We start from the raw sequence: 24,718 nt of genomic DNA on the forward strand, positions 1-24,718 counted from the left end.
GAGGGACAGGCGGGACAGGACAGCTGTCAGTGGCTCTGTGGCCGGCGTGGCAGGTTGCCCCGAAGAGCAGCTTGGCCACAGGCCACCTCTGGGGACGCTCAGGCCAGCGTTGGGAATTCCTGCCTCGGGGGGCTTTGGGCTTTGCTGGGAGACCGAGTCCCCCCTCAGCAAATGTTTGAGTACCTGCTGTGCTGGGCGATGGTGGACGTGACCAGACCCCAGTCCGAGCCCTTGAGGAGGTCACATTCAAACAGAGGAGGAGACGCAGGAGGACACGGCAGGTGCAAAGTATAAAGCAGAGCAGAGAGTGGACCGAGAGGCCGCAGGAGGGCCGGAAGGGGCTGCTTGCTTTAGATTTCTAAACTTCCTATCTATACTTTTTTTTCTGGAATTTATTTATTTTTTATTTATTTATTTTTGGCCGCGCCGGGTCTTCGTTGCTGCGCAAGGGCTTTCTCTAGTTGCGGCGAGCGGGGGCTACTCTTTGTTGCGGTGCGCGGGCTTCTCATTGCGGTGGCTTCTCTTGCGGAGCACAGGCTCTAGGCGCACGGGCTTCGGTAGTTGTGTCTCGTGGGTTCTAGAACACAGGCTCGGTAGTTGTGGCACACGGGCTTAGTTGCTCCGCGGCATGTGGGATCTTCCCGGACCAGGGCCCGAACCCGTGTCCCCTGCTTTGGCAGGAGGATTCTTAACCACTGCGCCACCGGGGAAGCCCCCTATCTATACTTGAAAGAAGGAAGCAAGGCCCTCATTCTCCAAGAGTTAAAAGGTGAACATTTTTTCCAAAAAATTACTGATTTTTCTTCTGGGTAGGTTCTGTTTTTGACTCCAGAGCAAAATGATCCTATTATGTTGTTCCCCAGGTGGGATAACCCAGCTTTGAAGAGTATAGATTCGCATCCCGACATTATGTACCAGTGTGACCTTGGGAAGTAGTAACCCCTCAGAGCCTCGGTTTCCTCCTCTATACAATGGGGATAATAACTGAATCTACCTCCCAGGGCTGTGGTGAGGATAAAGGGAGTTACCATACCTACTTAGAACATAGTAAGCTCTCAATAAAGGCTTCCCCGCTATTAGAGTCATCACCATCGCTGCCACCATCACCACCATCCTCACCATCACCACCACCATCACGGGGAACGCAGAGACCTGCTTAGGAAGATGAAGGGCTCCAGGTCTGGGTGGTGGTACTGCCTTTGCCCTCTATGCTAAATCCCTTAATTTCGCCGTTTCTGATGGGGATGCAGGCCTAAGCTTGCTTGGAGGTGGAGCGCTTGTTTGCGTTTCCACAGCCTGGACCACACATCCTCTTCAAGCAGAAGGCCTTTGGCTCATCTGAGCCCGAGAGGAGTTCTGATCCGGCCCCCGCCGCCCTGCTGTGTGGCCCCCTGCTCCCTCTGCTAAGGGAGCCGTGGCCTCCCTGACACCAACCGCCCAGCTGCGCAGAGCTCGGAGCTGGGACATCTGGCGAGCCTCTGCCTGAGCTCCAGGAAAGCCCTGGGCGTGCCGGGGCTTAGCTGGCTTTGGGTCGGCCTCAGCATCGCTCCCCCTGTGGCAGCCACTTTCTACAGACTCCTCTTGATCTCTTGGAATCCAGATTAAATTCCGATAATGAGCCGAGCTGGAGGCCTTGCACGGCCTTTGGGCTCCACTTGCAGCTGGAGAGGCCGCCCTTGGCCGGCTGTGGGGTGAGCGGGGGCCGAGAGGCAGGTCTGGGGATGGTGGCCTTGGCTCCAGTGGCCTTGCTGGGGAGGGTGGGGGGCGGCGAAGGGCTTGGAGTCTTGCCCTCCTTTTAGGAACCCTGGGTCAGGGGCTGGCCAGTCGGGGCTCAGCTTCCAGGAGCTGGTCCCACTTCTGTCCCCCTTGGCTCTAACTCTGGTTCCAGCTCAAGATGAGGCTGTTTGAGGTGGGCGTCCTGCGAGCTAACGGGCTTCATTCGTGGAACTCAGGCTGGGTGTTTTCCAGCCTCACCCCGCCCCGGCCCTCTCCTCGCAGGTCCACGCTTTCTCCCTGCAGTGCGGCCCCACCGGTAGGGGGTCCAGCTGGTCAGTGAGACACCCTGGGGCCCGCGGGCCAGCAGAACCCGCTTGCAGGGAGTCAGTCACTGCCAAGGTCGAGATGAAGTTGACAGCTGGATAAAAACTGTCCCTCGGCCTGTCTCAGGGACCTTGGCTGCCAGGAGGTGACCTCAGAGTGGTCTCTGGGGCCAAGATTGGATCAGCCGTAGCCTGAATCACTCGAGGAAGAGGGAACCGTCCCCGTGACGGGCCAGAGGGGGAGGGGGGCCGAGGGGCTGCTCGCCAGTTCCCTTCACCCCAAGGCAGCCGCGGGCATTGAGGAGGGTGGAGGCCAGCGCTGTGCCCGTGCTGCCCACGTGGGGACCTTGTAACCTGCAGCCCCGCCAGCAGCCCCGCCCCAGGGCTCCCAGCTCCCTGCACAGAGGAGGTGCCACGGGTCTCCTCAGCCGGTGTCCCCACCCTCCAGGAATTCGCACGCCTGCTGCAGCTCCTGCCTTCCCTCGAGAAGGAAGCTTCGTCCAGAACTTCCCTGACCCCAGCCCAGGGCCATCCTCGCCCTTTAAAAGCTCAGCTCAGTGACACGGCTCCTCCGGCATCAGATGAAAACGCAGGTTCCAAGTCAGGTGGCTGGGGTGCAGCCTGAGCTTCTGTGTTTCTGACAAGCTCCCAGGGGATGCGATGCACAGAGGCGGGCGAGAAGGCGCCGGGTGGACAGGGCCTCCCACTGTGGGGACATTGTGGTCCCCATGCCCCAGGGTGGCCTCAGGGCGGCGGGTCATCGGACCCTTCCCAAGTCTTTGTCGCATCAGATAAAGGTGAAGAACTTGGTAACGAGACTGCTTTTTTTTTTTTTTAATTATTTTATTTATTTATTTTTGGCTGCGTCGGGTCTTCGTTGCTGCGCGCGGGCTTTCTCTAGCTGTGGCGAGTGGGGGCCATTCCTTGTTGCGGTGCGCGGGCTCCTCATTGCGGCGGCTTCTCTAGTTGCAGAGCACGGGTTCTAGGCACACGGGCTTCAGTAGTTGTGGCTAGTGGGCCCCAGAGCGCAGGCTCAGTAGTTGTGGCGCACGGGCTTAGTTGCTCCGCGGCACGTGGGATCTTCCCGGACCAGGGCTCGAACCCATGTCCCCTGCGTTGGCAGACGGATTCCTAACCACCACACAACCAGGGAAGCCCACGAGACTGCTTTCTATCTGACTTCAGTCACCATGAGCATGTCTGGACCAAGGGGCGTGGTCGCACCGCAGGGCACTTTACCTTCCTTGAGGACCTTGGAAATGATTCTGCGAAGGCTTGATATCCCCATTTTACAGGTGTAGAGACCGGCTCAGAGGGGAAGTAACTGACCTGAGATCCCACAGCTCAAATGGGGCAGAGGCGGGACTTAGCCTCAGGTCTCTTGGACTCCAGGGCTCGTGTTCCTGGCCACGGCAGCACCCTGGGGCTTCTTGCTTGTCCGGATTTCCTTCCGTGGAGAAAACAGGCTCAAACAGGGCGACTGTGACCCCAGCTGCGGTCCTCACCCCTGGCCGTGCATTAGAACCACCTGCTGGGGGGGCTTTTCCGACTCTGGCTACATCAGGGCCTGGGGTGTGGCTGGGCCTCAGTATTTTCTGAGCTCCCAGGTGCTTCTCTGTGTAGCCAGGTCTGAGAACAGGTGGCTGAGCTCTCTCTTCTCCCTCCCCTGTGGGCTGTCCTATGCGCCCAGGAGAGGGAAGGGGAGAGATTTCTTCTAGCCCAGGCCCCCAAGTTCCTCTTGCCTTGGTCTCTCCAAGAACGCTGTTTCTCTCCCATTGGACTGAGGCCCAAGTGTGGTCCAGGCCCTGATTAACAGTGTCAGTGGCACAGGGAAGGGGCAGGCTGAGGGTGGAGTTCCTGCGGACTGTGGTTCTGAAGGCTTCCGGAATCTCCTGGAGCCTTCCTGCTGAAGGCCTGCATGCCCGGTTCCACTCTCCTGGCTTTCACCTTGCATCACGACCCTCCGCCACAGGGCGTGAGCTCCGCAGAGGGCAAGGAGGGAGCACTGACTGCCCAGGCACAGCCGGAACGTCCTGGAAGGTCCAGGGAGAGCAGCTTGGTCCAGGGCACCCAGGCACTTCTGGCTGCCTTCCCCCAGGCCCCCTCCAGATCCCAGCACAGAGCGGCTCCAGCAGGAGCCAGGGCCCCTTGGGATCCACTCAGGTGTCCAACAGGCTCACTCTGGAAAAAGCCTGCATCCGGCGCCCCCCCCCCCCCCTCTGAGCAGATGGCAATCTGCTGTGTCCAGCCCACGTCACGCCAGTCAAATCGCAGTTGGGCTGCCCTGCTCAGCAGCCCGGGACCAAATGTCCACATGTCCGTCGGTTTCCTGTCCTGCGGGCTAAGGCCATCGTGGGCCTTGTTGCTTTTTAAAATCTCGGTGCCTTTTGTTTCCTTCCGTAATTCATCCCCTAACTGGCTTCGCAGGGAAGATACGAGCGGTGGTCAGGGAGTCGGTGGCGACAAACTCTGTGCGTCAAGTGCTTGCAGGTTGCACGCACGCTAAGTCCTCACGACGACCTTGAGACGTCTATATCCTCCCGTTCTGTGGATGTGGTCATTGGGGCACAGAGAGGTCAAATGACCCTCCCAAGGTCCCACCCTCCCTGCAATTCAAAACCAGGCACTAGGTAAAATTTCGGGGCCCCACCCCCAGAATTCTGATGTGACGGGTCCCAGTATCGCCTTGACACTGGGTTTTTTTAAAGTCCCCAGAGTGGACTTGATCCTGTCCTTTCCTGTTCCTTTGAGGATCTGCGGGACCTTGCAGGAGTCACGTCATCCGTTCAGCGTGGGTGGAGACTCCTGCCCTGCGCCCCCTCCCGGGAGTGCGTGAGATGTGGTTGATGCTGGTGAGTGCCAGTGTGGGATTCCCCAAGGTGAGCGGATGGCAGCCTAGATGCCTCTTTGGGAGAGGAGGTTACAGACGATGGCGCTGGGGAGCCTTTAGGAGGACCTTCTTCTGTGCCTGCCCTGTTCCCATCATTCCATATGGATTTAATGCTTAATGACCGTGAAGGTCAAGGAGACCAAATGTCCCGTCAGTCAGTCCCCTTGCAGACCCGCCTTGTGGAAAGGGCCGCTCCTTTACCTCTTGTCCATGAGGCAGATGCCTTCGAATTCACGATGTAATATACACGCTCCCAGGTGGATAACAGTTCTCTGAACTGAGAGAAGAGTTGGCTGCCTTTGCTGACGGTGACGATGACAAAGCTGATTGTTCAGAGCACTCTGTCCTTCCCACCACAACCCCCTGAGGGAGGTACCATCACCCACCCCATTTTACAGGCAAGGAAACTGAGGCACAGTAGCAGGTTAGGGTTAAGGAAAGGAAGTTTGCATCTGTCCCCAGTCACATCTGGTTTTCCTCCTTGGCTGATGGATACACATTTCCTTTTCCCTTCATGGCAATCCTAGGAATTGGGTGATGGGAGGGAAACGTATTTTCTGCACAAGGAAACTGAGGCCGAGAAGATGGAAGACCTGCCCCGCTTGCCCCAGTGATGCTGTGTGGACAGCTGGTAAAGACCAGGGGCTTTGGAAGCAATTGGATTTGCCTCCCACTCCACCACTTGGAAGCTGCGTGAACTTGGATGGGTCGTGGCCCGGCATGAGCCTCATCGGGCTTTTCCACAAAGATCTGAGTGGGAGCCGTGGTGACCGTGATGGTGGCCCAGCAGCAGGGCCAGAGACGATCTCTCCATGAGGGCAGGCGTCCAGTGTGTTTTGCTCACTGTTGTATCCTTAGTACCTGGAAGCTGGCATATAGTAGGTGCTCAGCAAAACACGTGTACATGAAGGATCTGCCCTTCTAGCCGTGGGCTTCCTGACTTGACAGACTGTGGCTGCGTCTTGCACAGAGGAGTTTCAGTACCAAGCACGGGGGCTGGTACGAGACCGTGTGAAACAGGTCCCTGCTGGCCGGGGGAGCGCCGGCCCTCCTCTCACACTTCCCACACCTCCCACCTTGGGCCCGTCAGTCCCAGCAAGCCTTCCAACGTGTTCTCTCCTCCAGAGCTGAAACCCGAGAACACCTCGTTCGCAACCTTTCCTCAGCATCTGAGCCCAATTTCCAAAAAGTGAAAATTGCCCATAATTATAATACTTTTCAATCCCAGGGAAGTTTCCCTGTGATGATTATAATTATATTATTTTGAGCTTGTGCCAGTGGGTACCCAAGGGTGGATTGGTTCTCGTCTGCAAGTAGGGGACATGTCAGCGTGTGTGCCATGGCCCCGGATTCCCTACACTGGAATGAATTTTGGAAGAATGGGCTTCAGTACTGGGGGCTGGCTGTATAACTTGATCCCAGCGCTTTAATTCCAAAAGCACTTCATACTTGGACCTCTGCTCGTCCATAGGAGTCTATTTTTCCAAATGTATTAACATCTGTGTTTCATATCAGGGCCCGTAATTGCTTTAGCCTTTTTGGCAGGAGACAGAGAGAATTAATATTTTTCAGTTTGGTCATGAGCAGTGGGTCATCTGTAGCTGGGAAGAAAAGTGCCTGCTCAGATGTGAACTCAGTAAGGATGGGAAATGCAGGCTCACCGGGAGAGGGACATTTTGAAAGGAGTCAACCATGGTTAAGGAAGCCCTTGGTTATTTCAAGTTCAGGCTGGAGGTAAGCATCTGGGTAAATGCTCAAGGTTCTTCCAGACACTGGTCCTTCCTTTGTCTTCCTACCACCAGCCCCCAGCAGCACCATTTTCTTCTTTTCTCCACAATGTCCAAGGCTTTGCCTTTTGTCACTCCAAAAATGGAGGAAGGAAAGCTGACACCTGGCCTGCAGTCCAGCAAGCATGCCACCACACCCCCTCAGGGACCCAGGGCAGGCATCGCTAATAGATCACAGAGCTCCTTCCTGCCTACCCGGGCCTTGGCCTGAATCCTCAGTACAGCTCCGCTAGCTGAGGCAGCTGCTGCTAGTTGAGTGAAGCTGCCGTCGAGTGAAGCCTGCTGGCCACCCGTCTCAGGTCAGGCTTCCCTGAAGTCAGACCCTGAGCTGAAGACTGTGTGAAGGTGCACGATTAGAAAACGTTTCCAGAAAAAGCAGGTGCATGGGGAAGTGGGCCTGGAAAGACAGGCAGCCAGGCAAGGGGGTGGTGCCGGGCAGAGCCCCGCGGAAGGTGACTTTGGCTCCCTCGTCCTGTGGGGACTTCTGGAGGGGTGAGTCGTACCCCTCCCTGCACTCACGGGTCAGGGAGCTGGCGTGCTGCTACCTCCTCATCCGCCAGTGCTGTCTCAGGCAGGTTTCTCAACCTGGCATCACGGACACTTGGGGCTGCCCTGTGCACTATAGGGTGTTTAGCGTCCTCCCTGGCCTCTGCTCGTGAGATGGCACTGCCAGGGTGCGACAACCCAAAACGTCTCCAGACGTTGTCACATGTCCCCTGCAGGACCCCTGGGGAGGGGGAGGGGCACTTCCACCCTGGATGTTCACAGGTGAAGGGGTGCTGGCACCTGGGAGGGAAAGCCCCCGGGAGCCGGGGAGCCCAGGCAGAAGCATCTGAGATGCTGCGCTTGTGGATAAGCCGGAGGGGGTGCTGCTGGCCCTGACCCAGGCTTGAGTGGGGAGTCCCTCCCCACCCTGTCTCCTTCCTGCCTCCCATTCATCGTGCTCACTGCTATCCTCCCCCTAAAGGCCCACTAAGCTCCAGCCACGTACCTGCTCACACGGGTCCATCCATCGGCCCCATGGTCTGGGATGGGAGGGCCCAAGCTGAGCTGTTGTCAGGACCCCCTGGGACCACGTTTAAAGAGAAAAATACAGATTCGTGTGTTTAACCGCAGCCAATCTGGTGTAGGGACCGGAAGTCTTTGTTAGTATTCTTTTTAAAAAAAGATTTTTTTTAGAGCAGTTTCAGGTTCACAGCAAAATTGCAGGAAAGGTACAGAGACTTGCCCTATAGCCCCCATCCCCACACGTGCACAGCCCCCCCATTATCCACATCCCACACGAGATGGTACATTTGTTACAACTGAGGAACCTCCATCGATACATCATTATCACCCAGGGTCCCTAGTTTACATCAGGATTGACTCTTGGTGTACATTTTATGGCTTTGGACAAATGTGTATGACATGTATCCATCATCACAGTATCTTTATGTAGAGTACTTTCACTGCCCTAAAAATCCTCTGTGCTCTGCCTGTTCATCCTTCCCCTCCCCTCAGCTCCTGGCAACCACCGATCTTCTTACCGTCTCCATAAATTTGCTTTTTGCAGAATGTCGTACAGTTAGAATCATACAGTATGGAATTATTATTATTAATTGTTAAAAAGAAGCTCCCAGGACTGGTCACATACTTTGTGAGACCCAGTGCAAAACGGAAACATGAGACTACTTGTTAAAAATGCATTAAAGGGGACTTCCCTGGTGGTCCAGTGGTTAAGACTCTGCCCTCCCACTGCAGAGGGCACCGGGTTCGATCCCTGGTCAGGGTAAGATCCCACATGCGATACAGCGCGGGCAAAAAAAAAAAAATGCATTAAGGATTTCAAGGCAGTGACTGCAGAGCATTAAACCAAGCATGGAGCCCTCGTATGTGTGGGCTCCTGGGTGATTGCCCAGGTCACATGCCCATGAGGCTGGCCCTGCAAGCGACCTGGGTATAGATATCTGTTGCTGTCTATACACATACGAATGCTTCTCATCTGTACCTTGGAAGTCCAGTGCTTTACTGCAGGGATGCACACCTTCCACAGTCCAGCTCCAGCCTCACCTCCAGCTGCCGCCTGTATACACACACACAGACACACAGATACACATACAGACATATACACACACAGAGATACAGGCACGCAACACACACAGATACACACACACACACACACACACACATGACCTGTGGTCCAGCCAGCTTGGCTCTCGCACGCCCCCCTTTTCTCCAGAGATACCTTGTTTTCTGGCCTCTGCTTTCCCCCAGCTGGTCTCCCTTCCCTGTCTCTTCAGTCCTCACTCTAGTTTAATCCTTCCACCCCCCTGGAAACCAGAGTTTAGAAAAACATAATTTACTTTTTATTACTAGATCATACTTTTCAGAATGGGTTTAGATTCACAGAAACATTGACTAGGTGGCACACAGAGCTCCCATACGCGCTGTACCCGGGCTCCCCTGTTAACCTCTTACATTAGTTTGGTGCATTTGCTATAGTTAAGGAACCCATGCTGATGCATTATTGTTATGAACTGAAGTCAATAATTGACCCAGATTTTCTTGGTTTTTACCCAGTGTCTTTCTTCTGCTCCAGGACCCCATCCAGGACATCATATGACATTTAGTCATCACGTCTCCTTGGGCACATCTTGCCTGTGGGTTTCTTAGGCTCTGCTTGTTTCTGATGACCTTGACAGTCAACCAGCTTTTTTTTTTTTTTTTTAATAAATAAATTTATTTATTTATTTTTGGCTGCGTTGGGTCTTCGTTGCTGCGCGCAGGTTTTCTCTAGTTGACAGCAAGCGGGGGCTACTCTTCGTTGCGGTGCGCGGGCTTCTCATTGCAGCGGCTTCTCTTGTTGCAGAGCACGGGTTCTAGGCGCGTGGGCTTCAGTAGTTGTGGCTCTCAGGCTTCAGTAGTTGTGGCGCACGGGCTTAGTTGCTCCGCAGCATGTGGGATCTTCCCCGACCAGGGCTCGAACCTGTGTGCCCTGCATTGGCAGGCGGATTCTTAACCACTGTGCCACCAGGGAAGCCCCTCAGCCAGCTTTTGACGGAGCGTTTGTACATAATCCTCTCCCACTGTTGCTTCGTCTGTCTCAACCTTACCTCTTTCAAACTCCAACTCGAATCCCACACCCTCTGAACCTGGACGCAGGTGGTCAGGCTCGCTAGGTCCTCAGCCTGGAGCGCCCTGTGGCCTCTGGGGCTTTCGACCAGTGCACACCACCCCTTTCTGGTGCCTGGCACAAAGCCTGTGGTTTCCCTTCTTGCATGGAAACTAGATTATGAGAGCCTTTTCGGAGTTAGGATTTTTAATTTTTTTGGTTCTTCCTCAGAACCTAGTTAGGGACTCTTTAAAGATGACACTTGGGTCCAAAAGCAGACTTCCTATTTCCCCTTGATGTGAGGTTAGGGATTTGAGCTCAACCTTTGGCTCCAGGGTTGGGCCTGTAGGCTGGGGAAGTGTAGGAGTGCTGGTCTGTGAGCCAGGTTTTCGAGCGGGACTGAGAGTTAGAACGAGCAGCCTGCAAGGGAGTCGGTCATCGTCAAAGGGAAGGAAATGGGGTTCTCCTTGGACAGCGCTTTCCAGCAGAGCCCTGCTTTGTCAGGCATTACATGTGCAGCGGATCGGGGTGCATCCCAGTGACCCTGAGTTCCCAGGAGAAGAATCTGTGAGGCCCACAGTCTTGATTCCTGGGCTGGAAGAGGGACCGCCCACTGGCTTCCCCTTCAGCGCTGGGTCTTCTCTCCCAGGTCCCACCCCTACCAGCCATTGTGGGAGAGGGGGTCCCTGCAATTTCTCCTGCAGCCCATGTCTGGCCTCCAAGGGTGGGCAACTCCTGCCGTGTTGGCCTCGCCAGCTGTGACCTGGGACAGGGCCTCCGTCCTTCCTCACTGCAATGGCTGACGGGCACCGCACGCGAGATACTTCCGCGCAGCACCGGCCTCTCCTGCCCAGGGCTTTCTCTGCCCCAGGAGTGTGTGCAGCTCACTGCAGAGTCAAAGCCCCTCACCTTCCATCGCAGGTGGATAGATAGCCCAGCCTCCTCGCACCCAGGAAGCCCCACGCTGAGCTGTGTTCACGCAGCGCCCCGGGGGCCCAGCGGGTGTGAGCCCCAGAGGCCCACAGCTCCGTGTTTTGGCCCCTTTCCATCCCTGCCTCACTTCCCGCCCCGCTTCAGGTGGTTCCTGGGGTCACTTCTCAGACGAACCACTTGCATTCAAGCCCTTGACTCAGGATCTGCTCCCGGGGGGCCCCAGAACATGACAGAGGACGAGAGAGTGTGCACCTGGTAGGCTGTCGGGGGTCCAGCAGCGCAAGGCACCTGTGGCACCTGGCACAGCAGGTGTGTCCTCAGCCTCGCCTCTTCCTGCCGCCACTCTTTGGTTTAAGGAGCCACTGGTCTCAGACACCCCCTCCCTCCTCTGCATCGAGCTTCGGGTCTGGCCTTTGTTCTCGAAAACCTTGACTGTGGTGCTCAGGACACTTGCTTCTGTCTGCAGACTCCACTGCTGAGTTCATTTCCTCTCTCCCTTGTCTGCCTGGTTCACTTAACTTTTCTTCGCCTGGGTTTGGAATCTTAAAACAGCCTGTGGTTGTTTTTAAAAAAAAAAAGTAGGAACGATGACACAGCACAAAAACTGGGTTTGCGTTGGTGTGTTTATTCCTTGAGTGTGCGTGAAAGAGGATGCACTTACCTTGTGCTATTTCCGTCCGGAGCTGGAGGCCGGAGGAAATGGGGCAACCGGGGAGAGTCTTGAAAAATGAGTCTCCCGTCCTGGGCGTCTCGCCCGCCCACCTCCACGATGCCAGATGCCGGCAGCTGCCCGGCCACGTGGGATTTCCCATCTCAGAGCTCCGTGGTGCTCCCCACACGGCCTGGTTGTTCTGGGGCGACCCCAGGGACCTTTATGTTTCACCTCGGAGCACTGAAATCCCCAGCGCGGCTCACTTCTCATCGTTTGGTTTCTGTATGGAGCCCACCCAGGGTGAACAGAATGCCAGGTCTCCAGGGTTCTGGAAAATTCTGGGGCCCAAACCTTGGGATCTTAAGTAAGGAGGAGCAACAGTTGGGTCCCAAAGTAAATTTGAGATTGACTTTCTTCCCAGCCGCAGCCCCCTGCCTGTCTGCGTCCTGTTGGTTTCTCCTGACAGGTGCAGACCAAGGAGCTGACCTTGACAGTGTGCTGAGGGCATAGAAATGGAGGAGGTGAAGCCCAGGCAGCCGGGCAGCCTCCAGCTGGGGGTTGGCTGGGGGAGGTTTGGCCACCCTGTGATTACCTAGCCAGGACCTGTGGAAGGTGGGGAACGTGGAGGTGCCTGGGGACGGACCAGTGTGTGTGACCAGGCAGCCTAGTGCCCGTGACCTGGGAGGGGGCTCCCGGTGGGTACAGGGTGGATGGTGGGCGGAGGCCCAGGGCACTGGAGGCAAATGCATCTCTGGAAGCACCTGAGTCATTAGAAAAAACATTCACTCTTCCTTTTTAATAACACAAGCTACAGAGAGTGACATCAGAAAACCTCCTTGACTGATAGAAACTCCAAAGATACCAGCACATTCATTCAGAGGTCTTCTATTTGAGACCTACTATGTGCTATGTTGTTTGCTAGGTGCTGGGGCTCCGACGGAGGTGAGCAAAGTAGGACTGGTTCTGGCCAATAAGGAGCTTAAAATGTGTTGGGGAAAGAGGAAAACCCAAAGAACCACATGAACACATTTAAACTCTAGCCTGAGTGCTGGAAAGGAGAGGCTGCGAGGATGTATAATGAGGACGTACCCATCAGGGTGTCAGTGGAAGCTTCCCTGAGGAGCCGCAGGGTGCCCAGGGACGACAGAGGCGAAAGGACAGAGAACAGTCTTCCAGGCAGTGGGAACAGCATGTACCAAGGCCTGGAGTGGGCCAGAGTCTGGTATAGATGGCAGCCTGAAAGGAGGCTGGAGTGGCTGGCCCTGGGGGGCAGGTGGAAGGACAGTGGAGTGAGAGGAGGTGTCGGGGAGGGAGGGGGGCCAGACCACCCAGAGCCTATAGGGAGGGTGACTAAATGCCCCCATGTGCCCACCTGGAATTAATAATGGCCTCCTTCCTCTCCCCAGAGTCTCCCAGTTTGGACCGGCAGTTACATCATCTCCCTTATCATGGAACACATTAGTGAATTTTGGCTTTTTTATCCTAAGACCTAATAAAGGGTTTAGGGCAGGGCAGTTAGCTGTTCAGAATCGGGGTTCTGACAGCCTAGCCGGCTGCTGGGGACAGACGGAGTGAGGGAGGAGGAGGGTGGAAGGAAGGCTCTGAGGTTCCTCCAGGTGGCTGCTCTCCCTCCACCCCGGGAGCGTTTGGAAGCTTCCCTGAGCCTCAGTCTCCCACCTGTGCAAGGGGACAACAGCACCTGCCTGCCTCTCAGGTATCGTAGGGTTCGGTGGGCCGTCTCCACGCCAGACCTGTTCTATGATCATTGCATCTCGAATGAGAGTCAGAACGGTGTGGTTGTGAGTGAATCTGCTGCACCCTGGAGCCTTCAGCCTTGAGTCTTCAGCTCTGTGCCGGCATCTCGACTGTCCCATCCCAGCTGATGCATTCTTAGAACAGTCCTCATCGTTACCCCCACATTACAAACAAAAGAACCTGAAGGACAGAGGTTGGCTTGCCCTGGGTCACTCCACAGGGATTTGATTTCGGCTTTCCTAGGACCCAAAGCCTTGTGTCGTCATGCATACATCCCTGACCCCCCAAAGTGTGACCCAAGGGCCACCCTGGCGACTTCATCACAAAGAGGCTCCTGGGCTCCACTTAGACCTCCTGACTGTTGCCTCCTGCTGGGAGCTGCATCCCATTTTTAATTGCAGACTTGATCCCTTTCCCCTCCTGCCCCCGTGACCTGCTTTCACACACGAGTTTGAGAGCCTCTGCAAGCACACTCCGTGGCTGGAGGAGACATTTCTTTGCAGCAGGATTTCTCAGAACCTTTAACGAGCCAACGTGCATTATGAAATCTCTTAAGAAGCAGTGATCACGTGACGCTTCCTGACCTTACTTGAATACAGAGCCTTTGTGATTTTCAGCCGTGTCATTTTACTCCCTTGGACATCTTATTCATGGGAGGCAAGTTTTTTTAAAAATTAATTTATTTATTTATTTTTCCCTGTGTTGGGTCTTTGTTGCTGCACATGGGCTTTCTCTAGTTGTGGCGAGCGGGGGCTACTCTTCGTTGTGATGAGCGGGCTTCTCATTGAGGTGGCTTCTCTTGTCGTGGAGCACGGGCTCTAGACACGCGGGCTTCTGTAGTTGTGCTGTGCGGGCTCAGTAGTTTTGGCGCGTGGGTTCTAGACTGCAGGCTCAGTAGTTGTGGGGCACGGGCTTCGTTACTCCGCGGCATGTGGCATCTCCCCGGACCAGGGCTCGAACCTGTGTCGCCTGCATTGGCAGGCAGATTCTTAACCACTGCGCCACCAGGGAAGCCCGGGAAGCAGTTTTTGAGACCTTGGTAAACTCCAAATCCTTCCTCTTGCAGACGGACAGATTGAGCCCCAGGCCTTAACGGCTGCTGATTTGCTCCCTGACTCCTGTGACACAGGCCTCTTGGACCCTGGACAGGGGTGTTCTTGACCCTTCTGTGAATGCCCAGGTGGAGGATGGGGAAGGGAAGAGAGGAGGGAGAGACAGACAGACAGACAGGCAGACAGATGGTCCTGGGGCAGGGACGCTGTGGGCTGGTGACTCGGGCTCTGGCTGCGGGAGGAGAATATTGTGCTTCTTTGTGTATTTTTCCACCTTTCTCCCGAAATGACTTAATTTTAGTCTTCCTGGACAGGCGCAGCCTTAAAAAAAAAAAAAGTGTTTAAAAAAAGCCTTGGACCTCTCTGACTTCACCTTCCCGCCCCGGGGACACCAGGGACTGTCTGGGTGACTTGGAAGAAGGTGGGGCATTCCCTGAAGCCCCAGGTGGGGTGCGGGGACCTGGGCTGGGTCCTCCCTGACCCGGGAGCCTCATGACAGCCACGCCCCACTTCCTCTGCCGGCTCCTTTGATCTCCTTCCCAGCTTCCCTGCAGGGCTGGTGTTTGCAGGCTGGGCTGTCTCCAGGTGCACAGCGGGCTGCTGGCTTCCCAGCCTGACTCAGCCTTAGCAGCGCCATGACTGCCCCGCTCCGTGACATCATGTTAGCCTGGGAAAGCTCTGGCTTCTCCATCACTCGCTGCCTTCTGAGGAATGTTCTTGAGGCCCAGAAGCGGTTTGCAACATGCAGGGTTTTAAAATAAAATGTCCAGCCATGCAGTTTCCCAAAGAGCCACAGGGTGAGGGTCAGAGCAGGGGTGAGGGAGAGTTTGCCCAAAGCCAGTTATTTCCACTCCCTGGTTGAAACTCTTGCCAGCCTCTCAGTTCTCCCAGCATCTGAACCTTCCCGTGGCCAGGACGCCCTGCAGTTCCGTGCCGCCGCACGCCTCTGTGCTCACCAAGTACCTGCACCCCCTCCACGGTAGCCTCTCTCATGAGGCTTTGCGAATTCTGTTCCCTCTGCTGCAATGCCCTTCCTGCCCTGTTGGCTGCATCGGCCTTGCTCACCCCTCTGGCCTCCCTCAGGAGACACTTCCCTGGACAGCCTCGCCCCCCCCCCCGCCCCCAATCCAGTGCTTTGCTCTGTCTTGGTCACGCAGAGGGCACTTCCCCTCCTCCACTCCACTTAGTCAGTGTTTACTTGCCCTCACTATGGGATGCATTCATGGCCCATGCACCCAGAGCTCCTTCTGTGGCTGCCTTTGTACCTCTGGTTCCCAGCAGAACTCCTGAGACATAGGAGGTGTTCAGAGTGTGTTTCAGGAGGGAAATTCTTAAGTTCTTCTGGCTGCTGTAACAAGTTACCGCGAACTTAGTAGCTTAACACAAATTTGTTATCTTTTAGTTCTGGAGGTCAGAAGTCTGAAATGGGTCTCGCTGGGCTAAGAAGATGTCCCCAGGGCTACCTTCCTTCTGCAGGCTCTACGGAGAATCTGTTTCCCTGACTTTTTTTTTTTTTTGCGGTACGCAGGCCTCTCACTGCTGTGGCCTCTCCCGTTGCGGAGCACAGACTCCGGACGCGCAGGCTCAGCGGCCATGGCTCACGGGCCCAGCCGCTCCGCGGCGTGTGGGATCTTCCCGGATCGGGGCACGAGCCCATGTCCCCTGCATCGGCAGGCGGACTCTCAACCACTGCGCCACCAGGGAAGCCCTGTTTCCCTGACTTTTCCAGCTTCTAGAGGCACCTGAATCCCTCGGCTGGTGGCTCCCGCCAGCAGTCACATCACTCGGCCCTCTGCTCTGTCCGACATCTCCTTCTCTGACCCTCCCGTCACCTTCTTTCACTTATGAGGACCCTTGTAATTACACGGGGCCCACCTGGATAATCCAGGGTCATCTCCCATCTCAAAAATCCTTGATGTAATCCCTTTTGCCATGTAATCCGCGGGTTCTGGGGATTAGATGTGGATGTCTTTGAGGGGGGTATCATTCCGCACACCACAAGTTCTTTTCCCTTTTTCTAATGGCGTTGGGGGGAACCTTGGCACGGGGCCAGCCGCATTCTCTCTTGGATCCTCTCCACCTCCTCTAACCTCAGGGAGGGATTCTTGGCTGGGGGCATGGATGTGAAGAACGGGCCCATGTGCTTCATGTCACTTCCGGTCGGGGGCCGGCCGGTCACTAGCTGAGGATGCTGTCTTAACTCCCCTGCAGCTCAGTTGTGTCATCTATGAAGTAGGGGCTGTAATTATGTCTACCTGGTTGGAAGAGGAATGATTAGGTGAGAGAACGTCACTCAAGAGCTTGGCGCACAGTGGGTGCCCAGGATATGGAGCTGGGGTGCTGATGCCCCCTGCCACCAGTGAGGCCTCCTGGAGAGACCTTGGGTGACTCCGAATGTGGCCCTTCCGAACCCCAACCTGCGTCTGCACCCTGTCGGTGATGGACTGTGTCCGAGGGATCCTGGAGGGAGTCAAGCTGGGTCTCGGCCTCCATCACACTGGCCTAGACTGAGGCCCAGGACTGGGTTCTAATTCCCGTGCAGCCACCAGCGGCCTGTACACCAGACTCTGGTCTTCCGGGCTGAAAATTAAAGCATCCGGAGTGGATTTCCAAGGTCCTTTTTGGCTGTGAGGACCCTGCACTGCTGGGCCCCACTGGCAGGTGGAAGGCGGTGTCCTTCCTACAGCGCTATAGGGTCAGGGGGAAGGAGAGTGAAACTGGATGCTGAGACTGGACAGAGACAGTCCCAGGTGACCAGGCAATGGGCACTGGGTGACCCCGTTGGAATTTGTTTCCCATGGGTCCTGCTCCTACCTGGAAAACCCCAGGGGTCAGAGGAATCCCCAGGCTTCCAGTCTCAGTCCCGGGGCTGCTTCCCTGGGAGCTGAGTGTATGCAAAGCATTAACAATGTCTCTGAGGCCCTGGTCGGAGCCGGTGGCATCTTGCGTGGGGCTCTTACTACTCCCGAGAGGCTCGTGGGCGAAGGCCCTTGAGATCACGGTCTCTAAATAGTCTCTAAGGAGCCAGAGGGCAAAAAAAAAAAAAAAAAAAAGGACTTTCCGCCTTCCCACGTTGGAGATTTTAAAATACCCACTTTTCCGTTGTGGTTGGACTTTCCAGGGGAAGGTGGGCTGAGATTCTGGAAACTAGGTCAGGTGATGGTGTGGGCTTCCTCCTGCTTCCCCCATGGGTTAGATTTCGGCCGCTCTCATGGTGTCCCTGGGAAGAGGAGCCCGCATGCCCCAGCAGCACTGTGTCCCCAGGCCGGTGGTTAAATATTAACGCCCCTTCTGCCACGGAGTTGGGGTCACTGGCGGTTCACGCCTCGCGGAGAGCAGGGCTTTGGGGGAGGCTGGGTTTCAGGAGGGGTGAAGTCTGCCTTCTGGGTCTCCCCCGGCTGCCTGTGTGAGCCTGGAGGAACGGGCAGGACTGTCCCCAGGAAAACATGGAAACAATGTGGACCTCGTACTATCTCACTTCTTTCAGAAATAGATTGTGCTCGCTGACTTGCGACAACATTGATGTGTGTGTGTAGAGGCGAGAAACAGCCTCGGGGGGGGTTGTTGCTGCAACTCCGGAGTACGTGCATCTAGGCTTTCCACGCATAGGTGTGTTGACCTTAAAGAAATTGTTAGCATCGTGACACCGTGCCCTACATTTTGGGCTTATTCACTCTTTAAAATATAACTTTATTGGGATCTATTTCACATCCCATCCACTTCAATCTTGCAAAGTGTGTTATTCATTGGTTTTTAGTATATTCAGAGCTGTGCTATTTAAGGTTACCCTATTTAATCTTAGATGATATTCACCACCCCAGAGGAAACTCCATGCGCATTGGCAGCCAGCCTCCCCTCATTTTTCCCCATCCTCGGCTACTGGCAGCTACTAATCTCTTCAGTCTCCGTGGATTTGCCTGTTCTGGACATTTCATTTAAATGGAATCCTACGATATGTGGTCCTTTGTGTCTGACTTCTTTTACTTAACATAATGATTTCAAAGTTCACCCATGTCGTAGCATGTGTCAGTGCTTCACTCCTTTTTACTGCCAAATAGTATTCCATGGTATGGGCTTACCATGTTTTGTTTATCTGTTCATCACGTGATGGATATATGAGTTGTTTCCATTTTTTTTTTTGGCTCTTATGAGTAATGCTGCTATGAACATTCATGTATAGGATTTTCATTTCTCTTGGGTAGTAAAATTATTGGGTCATTTGGTAACTCTATGTTTTACCTCTTAAAAAACTGCTCTTCTGGGCTTCCCTGGTGGCGCAGTGGTTGAGAGTCCGCCTGCCGAGGCAGGGGACACGGGTTCGTGCCCCGGTCCGGGAAGATCCCACGTGCCGCGGAGCGGCTGGGCCCGTGAGCCATGGCCGCTGAGCCTGCGCGTCCGGAGCCTGTGCTCCGCAACGGGAGAGGCCACAACAGTGAGAGGCCCGCGTACCACAAAAAAACAACAACAAAAAAAACTGCCGTTCTGTTTTCCAAATTCACTGCACCGTTTCATGTTCCCACCAGCAGTGTCTGAAGGTTCCAGTCCCTCCACATCCTGGCCAATACTTGCTATTGTCTGTGTTTCTGGTTTTAGCTATCCTGCTGGCTGTGAAGTACTAACTTACTGTAGTTCTGATTTGCATTTCCCTAATGGCTCATCATGTTGACCCTCTGTTCATATGTTCACTGGCCATTTGTATATCTTTAAAGAAATGTCTGTTGAAACTGGCCTTATCCATCTTTGGAATCAATAACATTCTAGCTTTACAATACTGGTTCTTACTTTTCCCTCTTCCATTTTCTCGACCAATTTGTATAAGAAGGAATTCTCTCTTTTTTAAAAAATTTATTTATTTATGTATATATTTTATTTTTGGCTGTGTTGGGTCTTCATTGCTGCACGCCAGCTTTCTCTAGTTGCGGCGAGCGAGGGCTACCCTTTGATGTGGTGCACGGGCTTCTCACTGCGGTGGCTTCTCTTGTTGTGGAGCACGGGCTCTAGGCGCGTGGGCTTCAGTAGTTGTGGCACACGGGCTCAGTAGTTGTGGCTCGAGGGCTCTAGAGCGCAAGCTCAGTAGTTGTGGCACACGGGCTTAGTTGTTCCGCGGCATGTGGGATCTTCCCGGACCGGGTCTCGAACCTGTGTCCCCTGCACTGGCAGGCGGATTCTTAACCACTGTGCCACCAGGAAGTCCAGAAGGAATTATCTCTTGATAATATGGCAAATATACGGTATAAAACCATCTGGGTGTGGGGAAAGGCCTTTTATTTCAATTTGTTAGTGCATGTTGGGTGACTCAAATTTTCTATTTCCTTTTTTTTTTTAACCAATCTTAGCATATTGTATTTTTCCAGAAATTTGCATACTGTTTTATGACACCTTTTTACTTAATACCGTGTTTCCCTCTTGTCAAGAAGTATGGATTTATATGGTCCTTTGACACAGCTGTGTGGCGCTTGGATACACCCTCTGTTTTTACCCGTCCCTCTCAGTAGATGGTTCATTTTCAGTTTTTCTGTTCTGAACAGTGTGACTGTTGTTTGGGTTCTATCTCCGTGGTGAACAAACCACCTACAACGCAGTGGCTTAAACAACAATCATTTAATTGCTCAGGAATTTGGGCAGGGCTCAGCTGGGCAGTTTTTCTACTCTTGGTAGCGTCTGCTGTAGTCCCTGAGGAAGCTGAGAGCTTGGCTGGGGCTGGAACACCCTGGCCGGCATGTCTGCTGAGGGCTGGCTTGGCTTTTCTCTCTCTCCCCTCAGAGACCCCCCTCCTCCGCAGCCTCTAACCCTTCCCCTTCCATGTCATCTCTCCCGCAGAAGAGTCAGGGTTGCCAGTGCAGTGGGCAGCAGAAGCAGATCTGCTAAGCCTCTTCCGTCTTCCTCCTGGACATGCCAGGGCCTCCCTGCCACTGAGTCCACGACAAGTCGGGTGGTCAGTGCAGACGTCAGAGGTGGAGCAGACCTCCTCGATTTATGAGAGAGCTGCATGTGGGGAGGGAGGGGAGGAATTGTTGACGGCCGTATTTGCAGAAAATCTCCCGACTGCGAGCACCCGGAGATCCTTGTCTGATGAGTGCAGGCGTCCAAGGCGAACGTTGTTTGAATGGATGTGTGGTCTGTTGTTGCACGGATCTTGGGCAGTCATGTAATGACTGGGCCCAAGATAGATAAAGTTCCCCTCCCAGAATTTCCTACCGTCCAACAGGGAGTGTACACCGGCACTTACATGACTTGTAGTAATTATAGCGTTGCTCCAGGAGCCCTGGGAGTTTGTCACTAGGCTAGTCTTCAGTCGGCTTCCCCAGCTGCTGAAAAAGAGGGCGTTCTCTCCATGTTACAGAGGAGGAAAGTGAGGCTCTGGAATGAGCTAGCTTGCCCTACTTGCCTTCTCTATTCCCTGCTACCTGGACGTCATCCCCCCTCTGGTATTTTCTCTACTCCACACAGTGTTGTGACAATAACATGCATCGTGCAGCATTGGACACCCTCCTGGCCAGAGGGTGAGTTAAGGAGGTGATGGGGCTTAAGTACCAAGTCCTCAGGTCACGCTTCCGGCGCTGTATCCTGGTTCTGTCACTTAGAAGGTTTATCGATGTGGGCAGTGGGCTTCCCCTCTCTGAACCTCACTTCCCTCATCTATAAAATGGGAACAATAACCTGACTGTTGGAGATCAGGGAGCTGGTGCGTGGAAAGTACCTAGATTCTTAGCAGTGGGAAAGGGGAAGGAGTGCATTTAGGTTCCCCGGGGCTCCCACCCTGAGCCGTTCTGCCTCTGCTGTCACCTGGGCTCGTCAGGGAGGCCAGTATGTTCATGGTAAATAAAAACATCCCAAAGGGCTTGTTGGTTCCTCCCAGTTGTAAGAACCATTGTGTTCGAATAAGATGCTGGAGGTGGCAGCGAGGCATTCCCACTTTCCCAGCTGTCAGTCCGGACACAGCTGCTGGGTAATTGCTCCCTTGTCCCGTTCACGCGGCCAACCTGGGGCTGGGCTTTCTGTCTCAAAGCAGAGTCTGTGTTAGCATCTCACTCCTCCCGCCTCGACAGGGCTTTCCTGTCCCGATGCCTTCCACGAAGGTTTGGCTCTTCCCAGCAAGCCCGGAACGCACTGCAAGCTAGGACTCAGGAGAGGGAGTCCGCACACGCACACATGTTGATTCGTGATGAGTCAGCGCGCGCCTGTAACATCTGGCCCGCGGTGTCCTGGCTGTAACAAGAGAACGTGTAGTACCGTTTGGCAAGGCGCTCACTGTTCAAAGGCCCAATTCCATTCCCTAAGTTGCTATTCATTGTTTGACTGTCAGTCAGGGCCTATCCAGATATCTGGTCACATCTTCTGGCAAATAATTTTCCAGCGAAGTTGCCACCCAGGTCTGTGACTTGTGCTGTGCTGTAGAGGCTTCCGACCGGGGCCCTGGGTGCCTGAGCGAGGGAGGGAGTTGTTTGGTTTCGGAGTGGTGCTTCCTCTCTCATCTGTTAATTATCTAGAGCAGCGAACGCGTGCGTTCACAGTCTTGGTAATCTCCACAGCCAGGAAAGCCATCAAGGCAGATTGGAGATGAAGACAGTGGAAATTCTTGTTTGGAAGTTTAAAATCTGTGTGGACGTGCCCCCAAGACAGTTCTGAAACTACCTCTGAAAAGGCACTGGGAAGAAGTAGAAGTAAACGGGTCATGAAAGATTGTCTCGTTATTTTAATTCAGTTTGGCCATGAAAGTGAGTGTCCTCAAAATATTCGGTGGCTCTAAAAAGACGTCCTTGCCCCTCTGATGTCTCTGTATTACAGAGGCAGCAAGTGTCCTGCAGTCACAAGGGACTGCGGTTTGGCTGGTCAAGAGACCACGCCCTGTCTTGTAGTGTGGCTCCGTTCTGCCGGCCGTACGATCAGAAGTCGCATCTCGTTCACATGCGTGGCATAATATAATTCAGCATTTTCTGAATTGGGTTCCGGCGATTACTGAGTATCACTTAAAAAGTGGGATTTTGGGGGGCGTGAGGTGGGGATAACCCCTGTTTCCATCTTGTGGTCCCGGTGATGTTGTCCATCACCGTGGAGTGCTCAGCCCTCCCGTGGCCAAGGGCGGGGCAGGGACTTGACGAGGCCAACTAGATCCTCTGCCCTCAGACGTTTGGATGGAGACAGTCAAAGAGGGAAATACAGCTCAAATTCATTCCCTCACTCCCCAGAGCTGTGCCTTGATGAGACAGCCCTGCACCCTCACACCTGTCTTGGCTCCTGTCTGCTTCTGAGCCTGCTTCTCCAACCTGTGTAGACTTCTCTGAGTGACCTGTTAATCGCCCGGTGCATTGCCACTGGGTTCCGAGTGAAAGTACACTTGAGACACTGGGTAACATTGCCAGTTTGTTTTCTGCATGCATGCCTTCTCTGAGTCTCATACATTTTAATATGCTTGGTAAATGTCTAATGTGTTATGATGCAACAGAGACCTCACCAACTTGGAGGTCTGCAGACCACACAGGAAAGATGAAGAGGTGGTCAGCCCTAGTTTTTAGGAGAGAGAGCGGGGGATGGGGTCAATAGGGAGATCGTGCCTCATCTCAAGGAGCGGGTATCTGCCGCTCGCTTCGGCCGAGGGCTTAGTGAGTTATATACGATGGGTTTAATTCGCCAAAGGCTCTGAAATGATGACAGCTACACTTGAGCAAAGGCAGCGTCCAGAAGACCTTCTCTTCTTGTATGGTTGCAAGCCTCCCAGGGGGCCCGGTGGGCTTCCAGTCCTGCCTCAGCTGTGTGCTAGCAGCGTAACCCTGCGCTAACATCTTTGCCTTTCTGAGCCTCGGTTCTGAGACCCGCACAGGGGTACAGTTAATATTACCCACCTCAGAGAGTTATTGTAGGAACTCAGTGACATGATCTGGGCAGGCAGTGCAACCCGGGGCTTGGCAGGTGGTAAGTGCTCAATCAGTAGTTGATACATCTGATAAGGTGTGAGCAGAGAAAATTCACCTTAATTCCCAGGAAAATTAGATCCCTCCAGGTACGACAGAGACTGTCAGTACCCTGGGGCAGGAGCTGGTTGGGTGCTGTTCATCATTGTACCCACAGCCTGGTAGAGTGTAGGAGCTCAGATATCCTAACTGGCTATCGAAGGACTCAGAATATTTAAACTTTGAATCCTTATAATTAAAAGTGCAAAAGAGACATTAAGATATCTTACATACTAGAATTCTACTACCTAGGAATGTAAAAATCTATCCATCCATCCTTCTGTCCATCCATCCATCCATCCATCCATCCATCCATCTTCCATCTATCCATCCCTCAATCTTCTATCCATCCATCAATCTTCTATCCGTCCATCAATCTTCCATCCATCCATCTCTCCATCCATCCATCTCTCCATCCATCCATCCATTTCCATCCATTCATCCTCCATCCACTACAAGGTCAATTGTGGTTTTACCCATTTTGCTACTACAAATCTGAGGAAGAGAGAATTAAAGGACTCCCTCTATTAATGATGTCAGTCTGCATGGGGGTCCACCTCCTAACACGTGGTGGGCTCATGAAGAAGTGGCACAGTGTGGAAATGAGGCGTGTTTGCACTGGTGCTCAGCTGCCTGGGCTCCAACCCCCAGGCTAGCAACTTCCCGGCTAAATGACCTTGGGCATGTCATGGTTTTACCATGGATTCATCGGAGATGATAGTACTCCCGCAGCTTAGGGTTGTGAGAACTGAATGAGAATGTGCGTACCACACTGGGGACAGCGCCTGGCAAGTGGTGAATAAGCCAACGAAAGGGGACTTCTGTTTCCTGAAACTTGTGGCATCATGGAGGCTGTGTAATTGCTGCCTTCCTGTGCTCTGTCTCATTGGCATCCCCCCTAATGAATCTGAAGGGCGCATCGGTCTCATAGCGGTGCGTCTGTCTCCTGCACGTATCTCTTTACACCTCTTCTGCACTCTGTCTCCCCACCACGGCTGCTACCTGGGGGTCTCCATGGCTGGATCTTGGTCTGATGAACCCACTTTGGGGGGACTGGCAGACCTCCTGCCAGCTCCCCTGCCTCACAAGGTCCTCCTGTCCATCAGTGGCTGGCTGGCTGACGGCGGGCGGGGGGAGACCGAACCATGACCTGCTGACCCGGAGCCTGTGTCTCTCTCCTCTCTTGCAGGGAGTCAGACCTGTTTCTGCTCGACAGCCGCACCCTCTGGGCCTCGGAGGAGGGCTGGCTGGTGTTCGACATCACGGCCACCAGCAACCACTGGGTGGTCAACCCACGGCACAACCTGGGCCTGCAGCTCTCGGTGGAGACTCTGGATGGTAAGTCCACGCCAGCACCGCAGCTCGTGCGGGTGCGGCCCGCAGCCGTGGACTCGAGGAGGATCTCGGCAGTGCACATGCTCGTCTCCATCAGGACCAGGCTTCCCCTGCCCCCTCCCCCATCAGTACTTACTGTCCAGCTTTTTGATCCACAGTGAAAGCAGTCCCTACGTCTTTTGCATAAGATGATTACACAGTTGGCCAGAGCTGGGTTGGGTGAGGCCTCGTTG

The 24,718-nt window shown here is 54.2% G+C and overlaps 1 protein-coding gene across 3 annotated transcripts in view; it reads left to right on the top strand.

Moving 5' to 3' along the window:
* The window catches only part of BMP7 (bone morphogenetic protein 7), a 90,515-nt gene that overhangs the window by 36,021 nt on the left and 29,776 nt on the right, over positions 1-24,718 (top strand). For all 3 annotated transcript variants that reach the window (XM_060122498.1, XM_060122497.1, XM_060122499.1), the window contains exon 3: positions 24,340-24,488. In XM_060122498.1, coding sequence (XP_059978481.1) covers positions 24,340-24,488 — 149 coding nt within the window. The remainder of the gene's footprint in view (positions 1-24,339; positions 24,489-24,718) is intronic.

The sequence above is a fragment of the Lagenorhynchus albirostris genome, chromosome 15 (genome assembly GCF_949774975.1).
Source record: "Lagenorhynchus albirostris chromosome 15, mLagAlb1.1, whole genome shotgun sequence".
In the NCBI taxonomy this organism is placed as follows: domain Eukaryota; kingdom Metazoa; phylum Chordata; class Mammalia; order Artiodactyla; family Delphinidae; genus Lagenorhynchus; species Lagenorhynchus albirostris.